The sequence below is a fragment of the Rhinolophus sinicus genome, linkage group LG16 (assembly GCF_036562045.2).
Source record: "Rhinolophus sinicus isolate RSC01 linkage group LG16, ASM3656204v1, whole genome shotgun sequence".
Taxonomy (NCBI): domain Eukaryota; kingdom Metazoa; phylum Chordata; class Mammalia; order Chiroptera; family Rhinolophidae; genus Rhinolophus; species Rhinolophus sinicus.
This window is the reverse complement of record NC_133765.1, coordinates 17,536,857-17,554,956: the sequence shown is the minus strand read 5'-3', so window position 1 is coordinate 17,554,956 and position 18,100 is coordinate 17,536,857. Positions and strand designations below refer to the sequence as shown.

The following is an 18,100-nucleotide window of genomic DNA, read 5'->3' as shown; positions in this document are numbered from 1 at the left end:
GCCTCCCTTGTGCTCTCACTGCTTCAGGAGACGCCTCAGTGCTGAGTCTCCAGGCTCAAGTTGTTCCCTCCATCTGGCATGTCCTCCCCAGTCCAATCCCAGCTCTGCCTAAATTCCTCCCCACCCCCACCATGCCTGCCCTTCCCTCAGAGTCCTGGGGTCTTCCTCCTTCTTGGCTCACCATACTATCCCTCCTCTCTCCCTGCCTCGTGTCCTCCATCATCCGGAATGCTCATGACCCCAGAAAGCTGGGGGATGAGAAAAGGCTCCCCTAGGTCATGTGACGGACTCCCTTCTGTCCAGCTGACAGGGTCCTTGGAGTGACAGCCTCTAAACGCTACCCTTGCAGCCTTAAGGGTTGGGGAGAGGGCATGTTTGTAGAGAGAATCTTAAGCTCCTCAGACTCTGGGGTCTCAGATGCTTACATTCCCAGCCTTCGCTGATCTAAGCTTCTGGCTGCACCCCAGTGCCATGCGACTGTTCTTCTCTGGACATTGTAAGTTGTGGGGAGCTCACCTCCTCTCAGTGAACCCTTGGCCTGACCTGCCTCTGCTGGAAACCCAGCCTCCCTCAGCCCCCCCCCCCCCCATGAGGCCCTCAAAGCTCAAGTCTCTCATTCAGGGTTTGGGACCCCACTGGACTGGGAGAGGCCAGCAGCTGTCCCTGGTCACACAGCCACAGGGACAGGACCAGGAGCCAGCCTTCTTCCCACCTGGAAAGGTTCCTGTGCCTTTAAAGCCTTCCTCCACCCAAGGCCAGCACTGGGAGGGAGGGGAGGAGCTGGGTCACAGCTAGGCTCTGGGGACTTAGTTCTGTGCTGGAGTGCAGCAGCAGGACCAGCCCTGGAGCCAGGTGAGCTGGGATGGAACAGGCTCTGGCTGTACCCCAATGCTGTGTGACCCCAAAGCATGGCTTACCCTCTCTGAACTGTTGGGCATCGTAGGTGGGGTAGCTTGGGTTTGGGGCCTCCTGGGAATGTCTGGAGGCCTGGGTTCTAGCTCTAGCTCTGCCATGAGCTGGCCGTGCTCTGGAGGAACCCCTCTTGCCATCTGGGCTTCAGTTTGTGAGCTGTAATTCAGGGTGACGAGGCATGGCTCACCTGGACAGATCCAGAGAGGCTCTTTGTCTGATGGGGTCTGGGCTGGGAGGCTTTGTGTCTTGTCTGGTAAGTGGTTTTGAGACTGCCTGTACAGGCTCCCTGCTTTATTCTGCCACAGGTATGGGGTGGGTGGCGGAGAGCCGGGTAGGGCCACTTAAATTCTATGAAGAAGGCTTTGAAGAAGCCACGGCACCCAGGAAGTGGACTTGTCAGAATTAAGAGGGACGAGTGCCGCATGGAGAAACTGAGGCCCAGAAGGATCTGGCAGTCTGGGGTGGGGTAATCATTGGGGGCGGGGGTCAGGTCTGGAGTGGAGCCCGAGCTGTGAGGGGGCTGTGTCCTCGGGCTATGATTCCCCCCTGGGGCTCTGGTTTGTGTCTGTGGTGGAGGTGGGGCAGGGTCAGTTGTGCAAGGGTCATTGCACAACTCTAGGGGGCACCCACGACCTTGTTATTACCTTAGGCATATTCCGACAGATTTACATCCGGTAGAGGTTATTGAGTCTTAAGGAAGAGGCCTTTATCTAATTCTCAACCTTATGCCACCAGGGTGGGCCGTGAGGGAGAGAGACCCGAACTCTGGTAAGTTTTGCATCCAGGGGTGTAGACTGGGTGGGGGAAGCTGCTGAGAGCTGTGGTCTCATACTTGTGGGAGGTGACTCCTCGCTGCGGGCTGGCGATGGTGGGGTAAGGGGCGTGGGTCCTGGGTCTACCTGCCCGTCCATGTGGCTCCCAGGGCCAGCTGACCTGGGCCAAGTTGCTTCTACCTAAGCCTCAGTTTCCTGTCTATAAATGGGTTTGGAGCTGTGTCCTGTTTTCAGCCTTGTAGCTCTGGGGTTGTGGTGACACAGCTATTGGGCTGGGTTGGTGGATTAACAGAGAAATTCCATTTGACTGCTCTGTCTTCCTCTTCCTTATGCTCTTCTCTGCTGTGTCCTGGGAACCCACTTGCTTTAGCCTAGATTCAGTTTGGGGGGGGGGTGTTGGGAGGGGGTGATGCTAATGGCAGAGTCAGTATCTTTGGGTGGGTGAGGCTTGCACATTTTGGGGGATGAGGAGCTCACCACCTTTTGTGCCTAGGACGGGAGGCGTAGGGTCTGGGGGAGATCTCCCGCCCAGCCCCTGCAGCCTTAACTGACATGACGTGGTTTCCCCAGACCCAGGTTTTCTCTCTGTATGTAGGGAGTGAGGGGCTGACCTGGACAGAACATGACACACTCGACGTATGAGGAGGGGCCTTCTTTGTTCTGTACGTCATACCTCTGTTGACATGGCCTTTGATGAGCTGCCCTCCCTCCTGTCGACATTCCCTGAACCCTGCAGCTGCTGCTAGGCCCATCACAGGCAATGCTCTGTGCCCAGGGTTTTCGTATTGCGGTTACCTGTACGGGCTGGACCATCCTCTGCCCACTCAGAACTTCTTCTTGTCCTACCGCTGTTGCTGTAACTGCTGTGTCTCGTGCCATCCCAGGAAGGGAGGAAACTGCTGAGCAGTTTCAGGCTAGGGACAGAGCCCCTCCCAGCACTGCAGACCCCTCCAGTTGACTGCCCTGCGATGTAGCCACTCAGCCAGGGCCAAATCCCCGGTGTTCCTGGCTGTTGTCTAGCCCTCAGCGACAGGCTTGGGCCTCGGACCTTGGCTCCTTCCCTGTCCATCTTCCCAGTCGCTCTGGCCTGCAGTTGGGGTGATACCCAGGCAAATTGTTCAGTTATAATATCTCCAGCCTGCTCAAGGGCAGTGGGTGACAGAAGCAGGTCTGCTCTGGCAGCGTGACCCAGGGCAGGCAGCAATATCTGGTCAGCTTCTATGTCTCCAAGTGGCGCAGCCTTGCAGGCTTGTTGTGGATTAGGTTTTAGAGACGAAGAATGCGGGGGCTCCCAGGCAGCCTAGACACAGCTGGCCAGGGGACCTGGTGGGAGCCATGACTCAGGAAGCAGCTGGTCTTCGTCCTTGTCCTTAGCAGAGGAAAGGCACGGGGGAACGGGGAGCAGTGTCCAAGGTCCCCTGGGGCCGGGCCTCCTGACTCAGGACCTCCTTGGTGGGCTGGTCAAGGACACACAGTAACTTGGGGGCAGGTACAGGGCGGCCAGGCCTGTATTGCTGGGCTATGTGACTTTCTATCAGCTCTGGCCCTCTCTGGGCCCTGCCTTTCAGGTAGTTCCTTGAGCCTGAGGCAGTAATATTCTTGGATAAGCAGTAGAACTGGTTCTGACCTAAGGCCTCAGGTTGTGTTCCTGAGAGGCTCCCTGGGAAACTAGCTGAGGGTTGTGTGTTGTAGTGAGGCCTCCCAGGTCTGGCTTTCTAGTCTGGTGCTGGCAGCACTCATGCTGCACTGCCTCAGGAACCAGCTCTGGGATGCTGAGTCGCCCTGACGTTCAGACGCTCTGATTAGGGACAGGGATCGCCAATAGGGGACCCAGTTTGGGGCTCCGCAGAGGGGCTTACGGCAGACTCCACCCTTTGGAGGGATTTGAATCCTGTAGAGTGGGGCCCCCCTGCCTCTGTCACCACACCTGTCGTTCCCTGTTGGGGTCACACCCTCACCTGCTGCCAGCACCATGGGGACTCCAAGAGTCACTGCTGTCACAGAGACTTCCAGGACTTCTTGAACTTTATTCGCCTGACTACAGGCCACGTCACCACGCCTCATTGCTGCCCGTATGTCAGCCTCTGACCGACATCCTTGCCAGGCTGGACGTCCCTTAGAGGACTGCTTGCTCTCCAGCCTACTCAAGGGCCTTCAACTGCCCCATGGGGATGCTGTGTGCCCCCTGGCCGCCCTTTCGCCCTCTCTGAGCCTAGGTGAGCCTGTGAGATCTTCCAGCCCTTCCTGCCTCTGCTCCTTCTCGGACACGCCCATCCCCAGATCTCAGTCCTAGTTCAGAGGCCCCCTGAGGAGCTCTGCAGGGGCCGCAGGCGTGGCTCTGGCTCCTGAGGTCCCTCAAACCTCCCCACACAGCTGGCTCCCCTGGGAGTGGGGAAGCCAGCGGCACTGTGACCAAGACTTTCCCAAGCAGACAAATCTGCCTCTTCCTCCCCTGCCATACCCCAGCCCAGAGCTGTCTTCTGAGGAACAGGGGCTTTCCTGGGCCCCTGATGCCCCGGGGTCTCAGGTAAGCCCACTAGGGTTTATGAGGAGCCAGGCTGGAGTTTGAGGCCAGACAGTGTACCCGATCCACTCTCTGGCCTCTGTTTCCCCTCCTGATACTGATTTGAGTGGGAGCCAGGCCTCTGGGTTTGGACATTTTTTAGTGAGTCTTAGAGAAAAATGTGGGGCGGAGGGTGGGAAACGGAAGCACAGTCCCCCAGCAGGGTGTCTTCCGCAGGCTGGATATGTTTGCCTGTGGGGGGCTGAGCCAGGCCTCCCGCTGCCCTGCTGAGGGAGGAGGAGATGGGGGTCAGCGCTGCCCACATACTCCCTACACACCCTGGCAATCTGAGCCTCACTGGGTGCCTCCTGCCCCTCAAGGCCCTTGGGTGGGTGGATGGACAGACAGATGGATGGACAGGAGTGTGGATCTTAGGAGATCATGGCTAGCTCATCCCAGGGACCTGAGGGGAGAGAGGAGGGCCCCGAGGGGAGTCTCAGCTGATGGCCCCGAGCCCGGGAGAAATGAAGCCAGGCCATGCCCCAGTGGACAGGACCAAAGGGCCTCGTTGGTGGGTGGGGCTATGTCTATGCCAGGGAAGAGGTGTGCTGGCCTCTGTCCTGTCCAGCCCTGCCCGTCACATGTGATGGGAAAGTTCTGTGTCTGGGACAGACGCTGCATGTTGCCAGTCCCGCTGCTGAGGCCCCTCAGACCTCCCAGCACAGCTGTCTCCATCAGAAGCCCTTAACCCTGACTGACCTCTCTGCCAGGGCCCAGGGTGTACCCCGAGGGCTGTCAGGTTTAGTGGAGGCAGGTGGCAGAGGCATGGGCTGTCCCCAGGGCATTGGCAAGGGTTAGTACCTGCTTGACACTTTGGAGAGAGACCTCTGGCTGCTTTTCAGAGGACTAAAGAGCAGAAGATGCTCTGGGAGGAAGAGTGGGGAGGAGGCTGCGTGGAGTCCAGCCAGAAATGGTGGTGCTTAGATTCCGTCAAGGTGGGGAGGAGGGACCCGCTTGAATCTTGAAGATGTGAGGTAGTATGACCGCCCCTTCAGCCTGAGGAGAAGAAAGCCCTTCTATGCTGGTGTCTGGATGCCCCTCACATGGGTGTGGGGCTCCATTCCTAAGCCATATCTGGGACACCACCTCTTGCCCTGGGGTTCAGACCCTGAATAAGGACAGAGTGAGCCAGAGAGGTCCCAGCCCGGGGCTCACCAACAAACACCCAGTCTTTGGACGTAACTGTGTCTGAGGGAGGGGGACACCCTGCCTCTGTCATCATACCTCTCCTTACCTGTTGGGGTCACACGCCTCGCCTGCTTCCATCACAGGGGGACCCAAGCCAAGATTAAATCTAACGCCTCCTCTCCACTGCTGTTCCTCCCAGTACCCCCTGGAAGGAATTCAACAGGGAAATAAGTGAGCAGGAGGCTGACCAGCTTCCCACTGCTGCACGCAAGCCTCCAGGGAACCCCCCCCCCCCAGGGTAGCCCACACTTAACCTTCCATTTCCCACCTTCCAATCCCCTTAATCTTCACAACATCCCCAAGTGGCATGCCTCTGTCATTCGCATAGGCAGATGGTGAGTGACTTGCCCAAGGCCCCACAGCAGGTGAGAGGCGAGTGTGGGCTCAAATGGGGCAGGCTGGCTCCAGGGCTCATTCTCTCCATCCTCTTGGCCTGGCTTCCCCCTTACCCACATGACATGCTCACCATAGAACCCCGGCTCACCACAGAATACCCCCACTGCTCCCTGCCCTGCTCTGTGCAAACCCCTCTTGGCTGTGCCTGGGAATATTCATGGCAACATGTGAGCAGCTCATAGTCTTTTTGACTCCAGAGCTCATCTGGAGGCAGAGAAACCTCACTGAGCTCCTTGAGAAGGGCTGGGCCTGCTTCAGATACACCCTCTCCAGGAGAATGAGGAGGCGGCGTGGTTGGGGCGTTTACTCTGGAGCCGGTTCTGTGGTCATACACTCCTGCAGTGAGTGACCTCAGTTATTTTGCCAGCTGTTTTAGCCAAAGAGACCTCAGGTATTTTGCCAGCTGTTTTAGCCAAACTCTCCCAGTTTTTGTGGCTCCCCCCACGCCCCCCAACCCAGGCGAGGATCGGGGGTACCATCTGCTGAGGAAGGTAGGTCCCTGCCCTGTGGCGGCTAATCTGATAATTTCAGGAGGGGACTGTGGGTGCCCCCTTTGAGGGCATGACAGAAGCAAAACCCCACATTCTGTGGCAGGTCAGTCTGGGAGACCCATGGACAGTGCCGGGGTCTGGGCGAAGGCGGGGACACAGAAGGAAGCAGGCCATGCTTCTCCCTCCTGGAGTAATCCATTGACAGGGGAGGGCTCTGACACTGGGAGGAGACAGACAAGGACCTGCAGAAGTAGAGGCATGTGAAATATGGGGGCTCCCAGGAGGGGTCCCTCCTGGAGACGGGGTCCTTTCTGGGCTGAGACCCCAAGGATAAACAGAGAGGATCTGGGGAGGCAGAGATAAGGCCAGGAACTTCTCGCGTAGAGAACGACCTGACACACACATGCTCTGGGTGTTGGGAAGGAGACACAGGGACAGATTCCTGAGCTTTGACTTTGAACTGTGCCCTGTGGGGGTGGGGGTCAGGATGTACCCAAGTCCAGGCTGGCGCGGTGCCCTGACCCTGCTCCCCCCACCCCCACCCTGTGCCCACAGATCATGAAGCAGCGGTACGTGGTGCTGGCAGTGGGGGCTGTAGCCCTGCTGCTCCTCATCATTGGCCTCTGCTTCTGGCTGCCCTTCACCTCCCAGCCGCCCAACCACGTGTACCCCAGGGCCGCTGTGGCCACAGATGCCAAGCACTGCTCAGAGATCGGGAGGTGAGTGGGACAAAGAGTGGGGACCCAGGCCGTGTAAGTGGACCTCTGAGACTCAGTTTCCCCATTTGTCAACGGGCTGCCTGGCCAAGGGGCATCCTTCCCTTGGACCTCCTCAGCAGCCTCTAGTCAGAGGAAAAGGGGACACTGACCCCAAGAGCAGGGTACAGGTCTCTCAGTGCCCAGCTGGGCCTTTTCTCAGTTCTAAGGGTGTCTGTCTCTTTGAATAAACTCTGCTGTTTGGTACTGTTTTTGACTCCTATCTCACATTATATACAAAGACTTAAAGACTTACACAGAAAAAAATGTTATCAATAAAAAGTAACAATGTTTAGTATTTTTTCAATTATAAAAGTTACGTACATCTGTTTGCTTGAAAAAGAGGAAAATATAAGCCCATCAGTTTTAGAGTTACATTTAAAAAACAAAAACTCCCGCTGATTTCTCTTCCATCAGGGCCAAGGCAGCCAGGGTTGGAGGTGGGTGGCAGGGTGTGCATGGGGTAGGGGCGGCCGCAGGGTCTCACTCCCCTCCATGTGCTGCGGGCAGGGACGCGCTGCAGGATGGCGGCTCGGCAGTGGACGCCGCCATCGCAGCCCTGCTGTGCGTGGGGCTCATGAATGCACATAGCATGGGCATCGGGGGTGGCCTGTTCCTCACCATCTACAACAGCACCACACGTGAGTGCCCGCGGGAGCGGGAGGTAAATGGCAGGGTGTCTGCCTCCGGTTGGACTTGGGCTGGGGAGAGCACAGCTGGGTGGCCCCTGGGCTCATACAGGGTGAGGGGTTGGTGTTGGTCCGGCCTGCCCACCTGCTTCTCCTTCCAGGAAAAGCGGAGGTCATCAACGCCCGCGAGGTAGCCCCTGGGTTGGCCTTCGCCAGCATGTTCAACAGCTCAGACCAGTCGCAGAAAGGTGAGGGGCAGGCTCAGGGTGTGGGGTGGGAAGTGTGCTTCTGTCTGGGGCTAAGGACAGCTCTGGTAGTTACGATGTCCACCGTAATGAATCGTCAAGACCATCATCAGGGAGGATAATGGGACAGAGCTTCTGTTATTTCTGCTCAGGCTCCTCCAGGGCCACCTTGTGCTAGTACATGGAGAGAATGATTATTTCTGCAGTAGCTTGCCGTACTAGAGGTCACTGGGGCCAGCACTCTGTTCAGCCAATTTCACTGATGAGGCCCTTGAATCCTCCCTGTACCCTTGGTGGGGGAGTGCTGTGCTGGTTCCCGTTCCATAGGTGGGGATGCTGAGGCCCATAGAGGTCATGCACGCCGGCTGAGGTCACACAGCTCCATCGTGGCAAAGCCAAATCTAAGTCATTCATTCATTTGTTCATTTTCGGGGATGAGTATGGGGTGGAATCTTTCTTTTCTAATCTAGCCATAAGCACAGAGGAGGCTCCGCGACTCCCTAAGTAGCTGAGGAGAAGCCAGTGGCCACCAGGGGGTGCTGCTTCAGGGACACTCCCCCCCCCCCCCCCCAGGTGGATTGCAGGAAAAGAGGTTGAAGAGGAGGAGGGGCAGGGCACACCAGCCATAGGGGGCGTGATCCCCTACTTTGGGCTCTGCCTCTGAGGTTGAGGCCCTATGTGTAGCTATGTGTGGAGTTCTCTCCAATGTGCAAATATTTGAATTTTTACCCATTGGGAAACTCAAAATGTATAAAAATGAAATCAGAGTGTGAGATTGCTAGAATCTTATAGACCTAACATCTTGTGTACATTTGGAATTCATTTATTAACTAGGACTGATTGGGCACTCCCTCAAGTGTCAGGGCCTATTCCCTAAGCTGAAGTCCAAAACAAAGGCACCAGACGAAACCCGTGGCCAGGTCAAGCTGCCATTCTAGGTTGAGCAGACTGCAAGTTTGCCACGTGCTGCCGGGACAGCAGAGGCAGGAAGGGCCAGAGGGTGCTCGGCCCTTCAAGGGTGGCTTGATCAGGGAAGGGGCACCTGAGGAAAGACCCAGAGGCTGGGGTGGGGTCGGGGGAGCTGAACGATGTCTGAAGGGAAGAGGAATGGTCAGATGGAATGGTCCAGGTCCTTTTGGACCTCATTGGTCATTGTGAAAACCATGCTTCTTATCTGAGGGGAGTAGAGTTGTCCCCTGGAGTGTTTGAATGTGGGGAGGTGGGGGTGGATCTGGCCTATGTCTGTCAGGATGTCTTGGGCTCTGTGGAAGGGACAGGGAGCAAGCTGCCTGCCTGGCAGGTGACCGGTCAGGAGGTCTCAGCGATAATCAGGGAGAGATGAGGATGGTGGTTGGTGGCTGGTGCTAAACTCATGTGGAAGGTGGAGCCTGTGGCTATGATGTGTTTGCCAGGAGTCCCAATGACCCCAGGTCTTCGGTCTGAACCTGGAAGGATGGGGTGGCCCTGATGGAGACCGCCAAGGCTGCGTGGCAGGGGAGGATGGATGGCAGTCCGGAGTTGGGTTTGGGGTGTGTTAAGTCAGATGCCTTTTCCAAATGGGCAGATGCATCCTCAGATGCAGGCCAGGCCAGAGAGTAAATTTGGGAGTTGTCAGAATGTAAATGAAACCCGAAGCCCAGATCTGGGGGAGTTCACTGAGAGAGTGAGTGTAAACAGAGAGGACAGGAGAGGGCGGGGAGATGTGAGGAGAGTCAGGCGGGTGTGACACAGAAGTGATTCGGGAAGAGAGAGTGATGGGCCAGGTAAGGCGAGGCTGGGTGGCACCCACTCTGGCAGTGTGGGGTCACTGGTGACCTTGGTGAGCAGGGTGGTGTGAGAGCCTCGTTGGTCCTAGGTCATGGCAGAATTTGTTTCAGGTGGGAGGAATTGTGTACTAGGTGTCAGATCTGAGATGTGCAGGTGTCGTAACAACCTGGCTCTTGGAACTTCATGCCCAACTTCAGCTCTAGAAGCTGGGAGTGGCATCTCTAGAGCTGTAGCTGCCAAGCCTGGGAGTAGCCGAAATGACCCTGGTCATCTCAGTGGTGAATGCGGGAGGGTACCTGGGAGTGGGGACCGTGGCTGAAGCTTTCCGTGTCAGTGTGCAGCTTAGGACATGGTGGGCAAAGGGGTGCGGCGGGGGATCAGGGCCCAGGGGTCTGTTTCCGGTAGGATCATGGGCTCCTCAAAGGTCAGAGCTGGAAGACAAAACTCTTTATGGTCAGTTGGGGAAACTGAGGCCCAGAGAGGGAACAAGGTAGGGATTTGGGCTCAGGTCCCAGTTGGGACAATAGAAGAAAGCCTCTTGCTTTGGGACTGGCCTGGGCTTGAGGGTGACCTGAGCTTGTGCCGGGAGCTCAGGCAGGTTCTGGTGGAACCCTTGAGTCTCGTGGAACAAGAAGCCTTTTTGCCTGGGAGGCTCCAGCTGGGACGTGGTATGGATCTGGCTTCCCTATAGTGTCATTGTGCAACTGTGAACCTGGCATAGGATTTCAGATGTGGTGGCACCTGGGGAGAGAGACATCTAGGCCTGGGACAGCAAAACCCAGCACTCACACAACTATCTCTCCTTCCTGTGCCCTGTTAGACAGACATCCCCAGCCAATCTGTACTCTTCTCTGCCGAGTCCAGATACGACCTAAGAAACCCATCTCCTTCCATAGCCTCACTGGTCCCACGTGGGCCCTGTGCCTGGGACGCTGCCTGGGAGAGACCCTGCTGTCCCCTGTCTGGAGCCACTAACTGTGTTCCTCTCCCTCCGCAGGCGGGCTGTCGGTGGCAGTTCCTGGTGAGATTCGTGGCTATGAGCTGGCGCACCAGCGACATGGGCGGTTGCCCTGGGCTCGCCTCTTCCAGCCCAGCATCCAGCTGGCCCGCCAGGGTTTCCCTGTGGGAAAGGGCTTGGCAGCAGCCCTGGAGAAAAGCCGGGCTGTCATTGAGCAGGAGCCTGCCCTGTGGTATGTCTACAGGTGCTGGCCTGCCCTGGGGCACAGGTGGGGCAAGCATGTCCCCAGGTCCCTGAAGACCCTGAATGGCTGATGGAGCTTTTTCAGGAACCTGTGCTGATAAGAGGGCCAGGGTCCAGGAGATGCAAACCCCTTCTCACCACATGTGGGGACACATTCTGAGCCTGGTGTATGGGGTTCTGGCCTGTGTGTCCTGAGTGGCAGAGGACTCTAGGAGGCCTAGGCTGGACACTGGAGGATGAGCCCCAAGTGACAGGGACACCCACCTGTGGACAGATGCTGACTGTCTTTTGTTCTTGTCTCCCTGTGTTGTTGGGTGGAAGTGGGGGGTGGTCTGGCCAAGTCCACCACACCTGCCTGCCTCATGGGAGTCTCTCTGCCCCAGTGAGGTGTTCTGCCGGGAAGGGAAGGTGCTGCGGGAGGGGGACAGAGTGACCATGCCACGGCTGGCTGATACATACGAGACGCTGGCCCTCGAGGGCGCCCAGGCTTTCTACAACGGGAGTCTCACGGCCCAGATTATTAAGGACATCCAGGCGGCTGGTGAGTGGGCGACCTAGGGGCCTTGGGTGAGGAAATGCACAGGGGGATCCCTGAGATGAGACTCAGAGGTCTGCGGTGGGCACTGGGCCCTCAGGGAGCACCTGGCCAGTGAGGGTTATAGATGTGTTCGCTGTCAGTGACAAGCCACGGATCCACAGCTCCTGGTTAGGTCAAAGCTGAGAGAGAAGGTGCAGTTTAGGAGAGAAAGCCCCTGGGGGGTAAATACAGATGGAGACAGGAGCCAGGGCTAGGGAAGCACTAAAGTGCAGAGCTGGGAGGGCTTCCAGGAGGAAACAGTGCCTTAGCTACTGATGATGTTGCACATTATAGGCAGAGAGAATAAGTGTGTTCCTGGTGGAGGGGTCAGACTAAAGCTTGGAGGGGCTTAATTTTCTAGGAGGACCACAGGGGATGGCGGTGGGCTTGGCGTGAGCAGCGTTGGAGGGGTGGGATACAGGGTTCTGTGGTTGGAAACTTGTGGGGGGGTTCTGACGGAGCCTGATGCTGCCTCTTCCTCCCTGACTGTGGCCTTCTGCATATGTTTTTTGTCAATGTGTCACGGAGGAGGGTGATTGGCATGTTGACCTTCACCACTGACGCTGGAAATTAGCTTGTAAATACTTGTCTGCCTGGAGCCTTTCCCTTGGAGAATTAAGAGCCACCCTCCACCTACCCATTAGTCATGGAGGAAGGGGCTGAGCGGGGGGAGATGGGAGCAGATATTTTCCACTTAGAAAAAACGCTCTGCCTGCCCAGAGGAGAGACAGCCACTGGGAGGTCAGTGGGGCAAGCAAGTCGAGGGCAGCTGGCCTGGGCCTGGCTGTGAGGAGGTGGCACTGTCAGTGACGACAGAGAGGCTGGGGCATGGGCCAATGTGGAGGTGAAGGGGTGGGGGCCCTCCAGGATAGGCAGGGTCCTCCTCTGATGGTGTGGCCCCAGCTACCCCAAATGGCAGCCCTGACCCCCCAATAGTGCAGCACCATCGCTGTGTCCACCCCGACCTCCCATTGAGCTGCTGTCCTACTGCAGGGGGCATTGTGACGGCTGAGGACCTGAAGAACTACCGTGCCGAGCTGATTGAGCACCCACTGAGCATCAGCCTTGGGGACACCCGGCTCTATGTGCCCAGTGCCCCGCTCAGTGGGCCAGTGCTGGCCCTCATCCTCAACATCCTCAAAGGTGAGTTGTCCACCACAGTCCTGCAGGGGGCAGTGTCAAGCTACCAGGCCCCGAGTGGCGACTCAGAGGAGCTGGAGAAGGGGGAGTGCTGGGAGGGAGAGAGCGGGGAGCAGTGCCCTGGGGTGGGGCTCAGAGGCAGCAGGAGCTGGCTTGCCCCAGACATCGGCTCCAGAAGTTCACCTGTGACCCTGTAGACTGGCAGCCCTCTGGCTGGATGTGTGAGGCCCAGGCCCAGGGGTCCCTTGCCTTCTGAAGCAGCCACTGCTGCTGGTTATTTAGAGGTTCCCCTTCTCAAGGTGGGCCAGGTGGTTCAGGGTGGTGAGTTCACCCCTGGCACCCAGCTGTCTCGGCCCAGCTGGGATGCCCTGAGAGCCCTGGCGCTGCCAACAAGCACTTGGCTCTGCCCTCCCAGGGTATAACTTCTCCCGGGCAAGTGTAGAGACACCCGAGCAAAAGGGCCTGACCTACCACCGCATTGTGGAAGCCTTCCGGTTTGCCTACGCGAAGAGGACCCTGCTTGGGGACCCCAAGTTTGTTAATGTGACTGAGGTGAGGGGCAGGGGCTACCTGGAGATGGGTGGGGGCCCTGCCATGGAGGTGTCAGGAGGGTTCCCTGGGGCCCTCTGTGGATTAAGAAAGCCTCACACCTGCTTTATTAATCCATTCCCACCAACTTTGGTGGCAGGCCTACTATGTGCTTGTATGGACTGCTGACTCCAAGTCCAGACCTCTACCCCACGGAGATCATAATGTAGCAGAATTTACAATGAGTAATTAGTGTCCCCCGCCTCTGCCACACTCCCACCTCGGCGCGTTTGCATGTGCTGTGCCCTTGCCTGGAAAGTTCTGGTCAGTGCTGAGGTGAGGACTGAATGGGGGTCTTGCAACCCTCAGGGGTGATGAGAAGGAGGGGTGACGGGGAGAGGACCAACGTTCCAGGAGGGCCTTGGCCACCTGCTCCCTGGTCATACCCATAAACTCAGACTTTCCAGATCCCCACCCAGGCCCTGCACTGCCTGACGCACTCACCAACAGGTGCCCTGGCTGCAGGCTGGGCCTCCACGGTGGCCCCCATCCCATCCCTCCTTACCTACTTGTATCTCCCCATTCTGGAGTAGACCTCCAGGACCCTCACACTAACCTGTGCCTCCCAGGAGGAACCTCAGCTGCCCAGCAACCCCTCTGGTCTCCCAGGTCTTTTCTCTTTCCTGGTGACCATTTTGCACCCCCATTGCCCACCACACCCAGTGACCTGGCCTCTTGTATCCCTGAGGTGACAGAAGCCAGTGCCTCGTGCCCCCCTCTGACCTCGCTCCTGGCTAAGGCCAGCCTTTTCTTCTCAGCCACTGGCTGACTCAGCACATCCTTCCCACAAGGCTGTTCTGCCTCTTGCGTTACCATTCTTCCTTCCTTTCCTCAGAGCGTGCTGTTGTCGCTCCAGAACCCTCTGTCTGCTGCCCTGTTCCTCTGCTTCCCTCAGAGCAAACTTGGCTGGCTCCATCCTCTCTGGAGCCCTCTCCCATCAGCCTCCAGCATCGATATTTGTGTGTTTTTTCTGAGTCTGTGGACAGCAAGTTACAGGTATCACACTTCGGTTGTATCTCCTGAGCGACGACTTCTACACACCGACATTGAGGCACGTGACCTGTTAGAGCCTGTGTCAGGATTTTTCTGAGGGTCCCAGTGATTTTAGGCCCAGAGCTCACGGGCCTCACACTGGCAGTTGCTGTTCTCTCTCTCCAGTCTCCTATATGATGACGGTACCCTTGGCTGTCTTGCTGATTGTTAAAGCCCAGGGCAGTTATCTTGCGGAATGTCCCACGTCCTAGGTTTGACTTTGTTTCCTCGGGAGTAGATTCTGACTGAGCATTTTCCCCTTGAATTAGTTAATTAATCTGAGGGGTTTGCTGGAAACTTCTGGAGGCATTTCCTCTGCTAGGCTCCCAGTGGCCATCCTTGCTGGCTTCTCCCTCCTCTCCTCTCCTCTTTGTGTGTCCTTCCTCTCTGTGGACCCACCCAAGCTCACGGCTTAATGCAGTCGTCTCAGCTTCATCTTGCCCATGAACTCGATACCAGGTTTGCCACCCACCTGAGACAGGCTCCTCAGTGCCCAATGTTTAAAATCAAGTTCCTGACTATTCCCAAACCTGTCCCCTCTGCAGTGTTCACATCCCTAGTTAAGGGCCACTCTGGACTAAAGACTTCGGAGCCATTCTCAATTCCTTTCTCTCCCACTTGAGCGAGCCATTTTCTCTCTCCTTGGTTGATGTCATAGCCTCTCAATTGGGCTCCACCCTTTTCCCCCACACAACCCCAGAGGGATCCTGTGAAAACAACCATGAGGTGCTTACTCCTCTGCCCCAAGCCCAGGTGGCTCAGAGCAAAAGCCAAAGTCTTTATGGGGCCTATGAGGACCTATGGGATCAGCCCCTGCTGGCATCTTCAATCTCCTGTCTCCCTAACCCAACTCACTATCTGCCTGTCACTCACAGGCCTGCCTCAGGGCCTTTGCATTTGCCATCCAGGGCTCTTTTCAGATGTCACCTCCTCTGAGAAGCCCTCCCTGACCACTCTGTCCCATCCTGTCTGTCTCCACCACCCTTACCTGGCTTGTTCTTCTAGCACATCCTTGCCTGCCTTTGTCTTCTCTGCCACGAGGGTGGGGACCTTCATGTCTGTTCTCTGCTGATCCCCCAGTTCCAGGCATGCAGTATAAGCTCAATGAATGAATGAATGCGTTGAGAGTGGGGGCTTGGAGAACAGACAGACAGACATTCAGAATTCCTGGACTGCAGCAGAGACAAAGGCTGGAGAGAGGGAGTCGGACAGGCCACATGACTTTTAGGGTGCAGGAGGCTTGTGGTCAGAGCCATGGTCAGGGGTTTTCTGAGAGCTGTTTGCACAAGCCTGTGCCCCCTCCGCCCCCACCTCCTCAGGCCAGTTCTGGGGTCTCGGCAGGTGGTCCGAAACATGAGCTCCGAGTTCTTTGCCACCCAACTCCGGGCCCAGATCTCCGATGACACCACTCACCCGGCCTCCTACTATGAGCCTGACTTCTACATACCGGATGATGGGGGCACCGCCCACCTGTCTGTGGTTGCAGAGGATGGCAGCGCCGTGTCGGCCACCAGCACCATCAACCTCTAGTAGGGGCTGCCGGGTGGCGTGGGTGGGCCAGGGGCTGCCCCCATGTCCCAGAAGTGGGGTCCATCAACCCTTTCATGGTGGGAAACTGAGGCCCCACCTTGGTAGAGCACTTTCCCTGGACCTCACGGGGCACACGTTGGAGCTTTCGTGGGTGGGTGTGGCCCAGGTGGGGCCAGGCAGGACTGGGCAGGACGTAACTGTCTGACCAAGCTGGTCTGCAGCTTCGGTTCCAAGGTGCTATCGCCGGTCAGTGGGATCCTGTTCAATGATGAGATGGACGACTTCAGTTCCCCCAACATCACCAACGACTTTGGGGTACCCCCCTCACCAGCCAACTTCATCAAGCCAGGTGTGGGGTGGGGCTTAGGTGGGGAGGGAGCTGGTGTCCTGAGCAGGCAGCTGACCAGCATCTCTGTCCCCTACTGCCCACTAACCTCAGGGAAGCAGCCACTCTCATCCATGTGCCCAACGATCATCGTGGACCGCGATGGAAAGGTCCTCATGGTGGTGGGTGCCTCCGGGGGCACTCAGATCACCACGGCCACCGCACTGGTATGTCCCACTCACTTGTTTCCCCAGCCCCTGACCCTGGGCCACGCTAACCCCATCCTCACCCCCACCCCAGGCCATCATCCACAGCCTATGGTTCGGCTATGATGTGAAGCAGGCAGTGGAGGAGCCCCGGCTGCACAACCAGCTTCTGCCTAATACTACGACGCTGGAGAGAGACATGGACCAGGTGGGGTAGGAAGTGGGGAAACTGAGTCACGGGGGGGCGCACAAAGTGTCCTGGGATGAAGGTCTGGGTCTTCTGAGTCATCACGGAGTAGATAATGGCTGGCGTCCTCTGCCCAGAACACATGACCCTCACCCCCACTTCCTGGACTGTCTTGAGCCCCTGTGCAATGAGGGCCAGGCCACCTGCTCCAATGAGATCCAACAGGCTCAGCGACCCCCAACTTGCTCTTCCTGGCCACCTGGCCAGAAATGACATCATCTGGGTCTGTGAAGTCCATGACCACACAGGTGTGGCGCAGAGGGCATCCTGGGCCCTGCTGAGGTCTCCCTCTCCCTTCCCACCCCCAGGCGGTGATTACAGCCCTGAAGACCCGGCACCACCACACCAATATCACTTCTACCTTCATTGCTGTGGTGCAGGCCATCGTCCACACCGCTGAGGGCTGGGCTGCTGCTTCAGACTCCAGGAAAGGCGGGGAGCCTGCTGGCTACTGAGTGTTCAGGGTGGGCAAGACTGACCAGCAACCCAGGGATGAGATGCCCGAGAGGAGTAGGACTTTGGGGGATATACGTCCCCTGTGAGTGGCAAAGCAGTGCAATAAATGGGGGCCGCAGCGCCAGGCTCTGGGCAGTCTTGCGGGCAGGCTTCCAACTCCCTGGGTCTCAGCATCCTGTGTGTGAAACAGCGCCATCTGGCGGGGAAGGATGGAGAGCTGGGTGGGTGGAGGTGGGCCCAGGGCAGAACCATGCCACTGTCCTTCCTCACCCTGAGCCCTAGCACGAGTGTCAACCACCAGGGGGTGCCATAGCCCTGGCTTTCACCTGGGCCGACGGGGCCTATGTTGGCTAGGAACTGGGTTGCCTTCTCAGCCTGGTGGGTGTCTGTACTCATCCTCTGAGGACACACAGAGGTGAAGCTGAGGTTTGAGTTGTGGAATTGTGCAAGAGGCTGGAGCAAAACATGCTGGTCAGAGCCATGCCTGGGGGGCTTTCCAAGCACAAACCCAGACTGAAACCCAAGCTGTGATCAACTCCAGAAGGAGGTCCAGTTCTCAGAGAACAGAGAACTAACTGGAAGATTTCCCCAGATCCCCAAGGGCCGGGGCTGGGGAGCGCAGCCCAGGGAGGGCGGGTCTGGGAGAGACACAGCACCCTGCTTCCCCCACCATGGGCCAGTCCCTCGCCCTCCCTCAGGGTCTGCTAACTCGTCCTATAGCACCTGAAAGGAGGTACTGGGAAAGGCTGGTGGAGGTCAGAGGGAGAGCGGAGGTCACAGCCCTACAGCCAGATGACCTCCCCCCTCAATGAGCACAGGTGTCCACAGGGAAGCGGGTTTTGTGCCTGCAGGGCCTGAGCCCTGCCTCTGGAATCTCTGGGGATGGTTTGAAGGCTAGGTTGGTGGAATGCGCGTCACTCCTTAGCCCTCATTTTGGCCCAAGAAGAAAGGCCAGGACCCCATTTGTAAGGAGGAGGTTGAAGCCTGAGGGGTGGGCCTTGTTCCCAGTGGAAGTAGGGGCTGGCCATAAAGCTCCCTGGGCCTCAACACGCAGACAGGGAGTGCCCCAGTTCCCCAGG

General features: G+C 57.6%; 1 protein-coding gene across 1 annotated transcript; it reads left to right on the top strand.

Annotated features, from left to right (window-relative positions):
• The first annotated feature begins 728 nt into the window (after positions 1–728).
• On the top strand, positions 729–17,186 carry GGT1 (gamma-glutamyltransferase 1). The gene is made up of 14 exons (XM_074321142.1): positions 729–852; positions 1,648–1,680; positions 6,879–7,042; positions 7,589–7,719; positions 7,869–7,955; positions 10,717–10,909; positions 11,304–11,461; positions 12,491–12,640; positions 13,053–13,189; positions 15,599–15,786; positions 16,009–16,136; positions 16,227–16,339; positions 16,413–16,526; positions 16,874–17,186. The coding sequence occupies exons 3-14, from the start codon at positions 6,882–6,884 to the stop codon at positions 17,018–17,020; spliced, it is 1,707 nt and encodes a 568-aa protein (XP_074177243.1). The 5' UTR covers positions 729–852; positions 1,648–1,680; positions 6,879–6,881; the 3' UTR covers positions 17,021–17,186.
• The last annotated feature ends 914 nt before the right edge of the window (positions 17,187–18,100 follow it).

What these genes read in the sequence shown, in the direction of transcription:
- GGT1 (XM_074321142.1), top strand. Translation starts at nt 6,882, where the DNA reads ATGAAGCAGCGGTACGTGGTGCTGGCAGTGGGGGCTGTAGCCCTGCTG. An exon ending in TAAGGACATCCAGGCGGCTG is followed by an intron (nt 11,462 to 12,490) that starts GTGAGTGGGCGA and finishes GTCCTACTGCAG; the next exon opens with GGGGCATTGTGACGGCTGAG. An exon ending in TCACCACGGCCACCGCACTG is followed by an intron (nt 16,340 to 16,412) that starts GTATGTCCCACT and finishes CCCCCACCCCAG; the next exon opens with GCCATCATCCACAGCCTATG.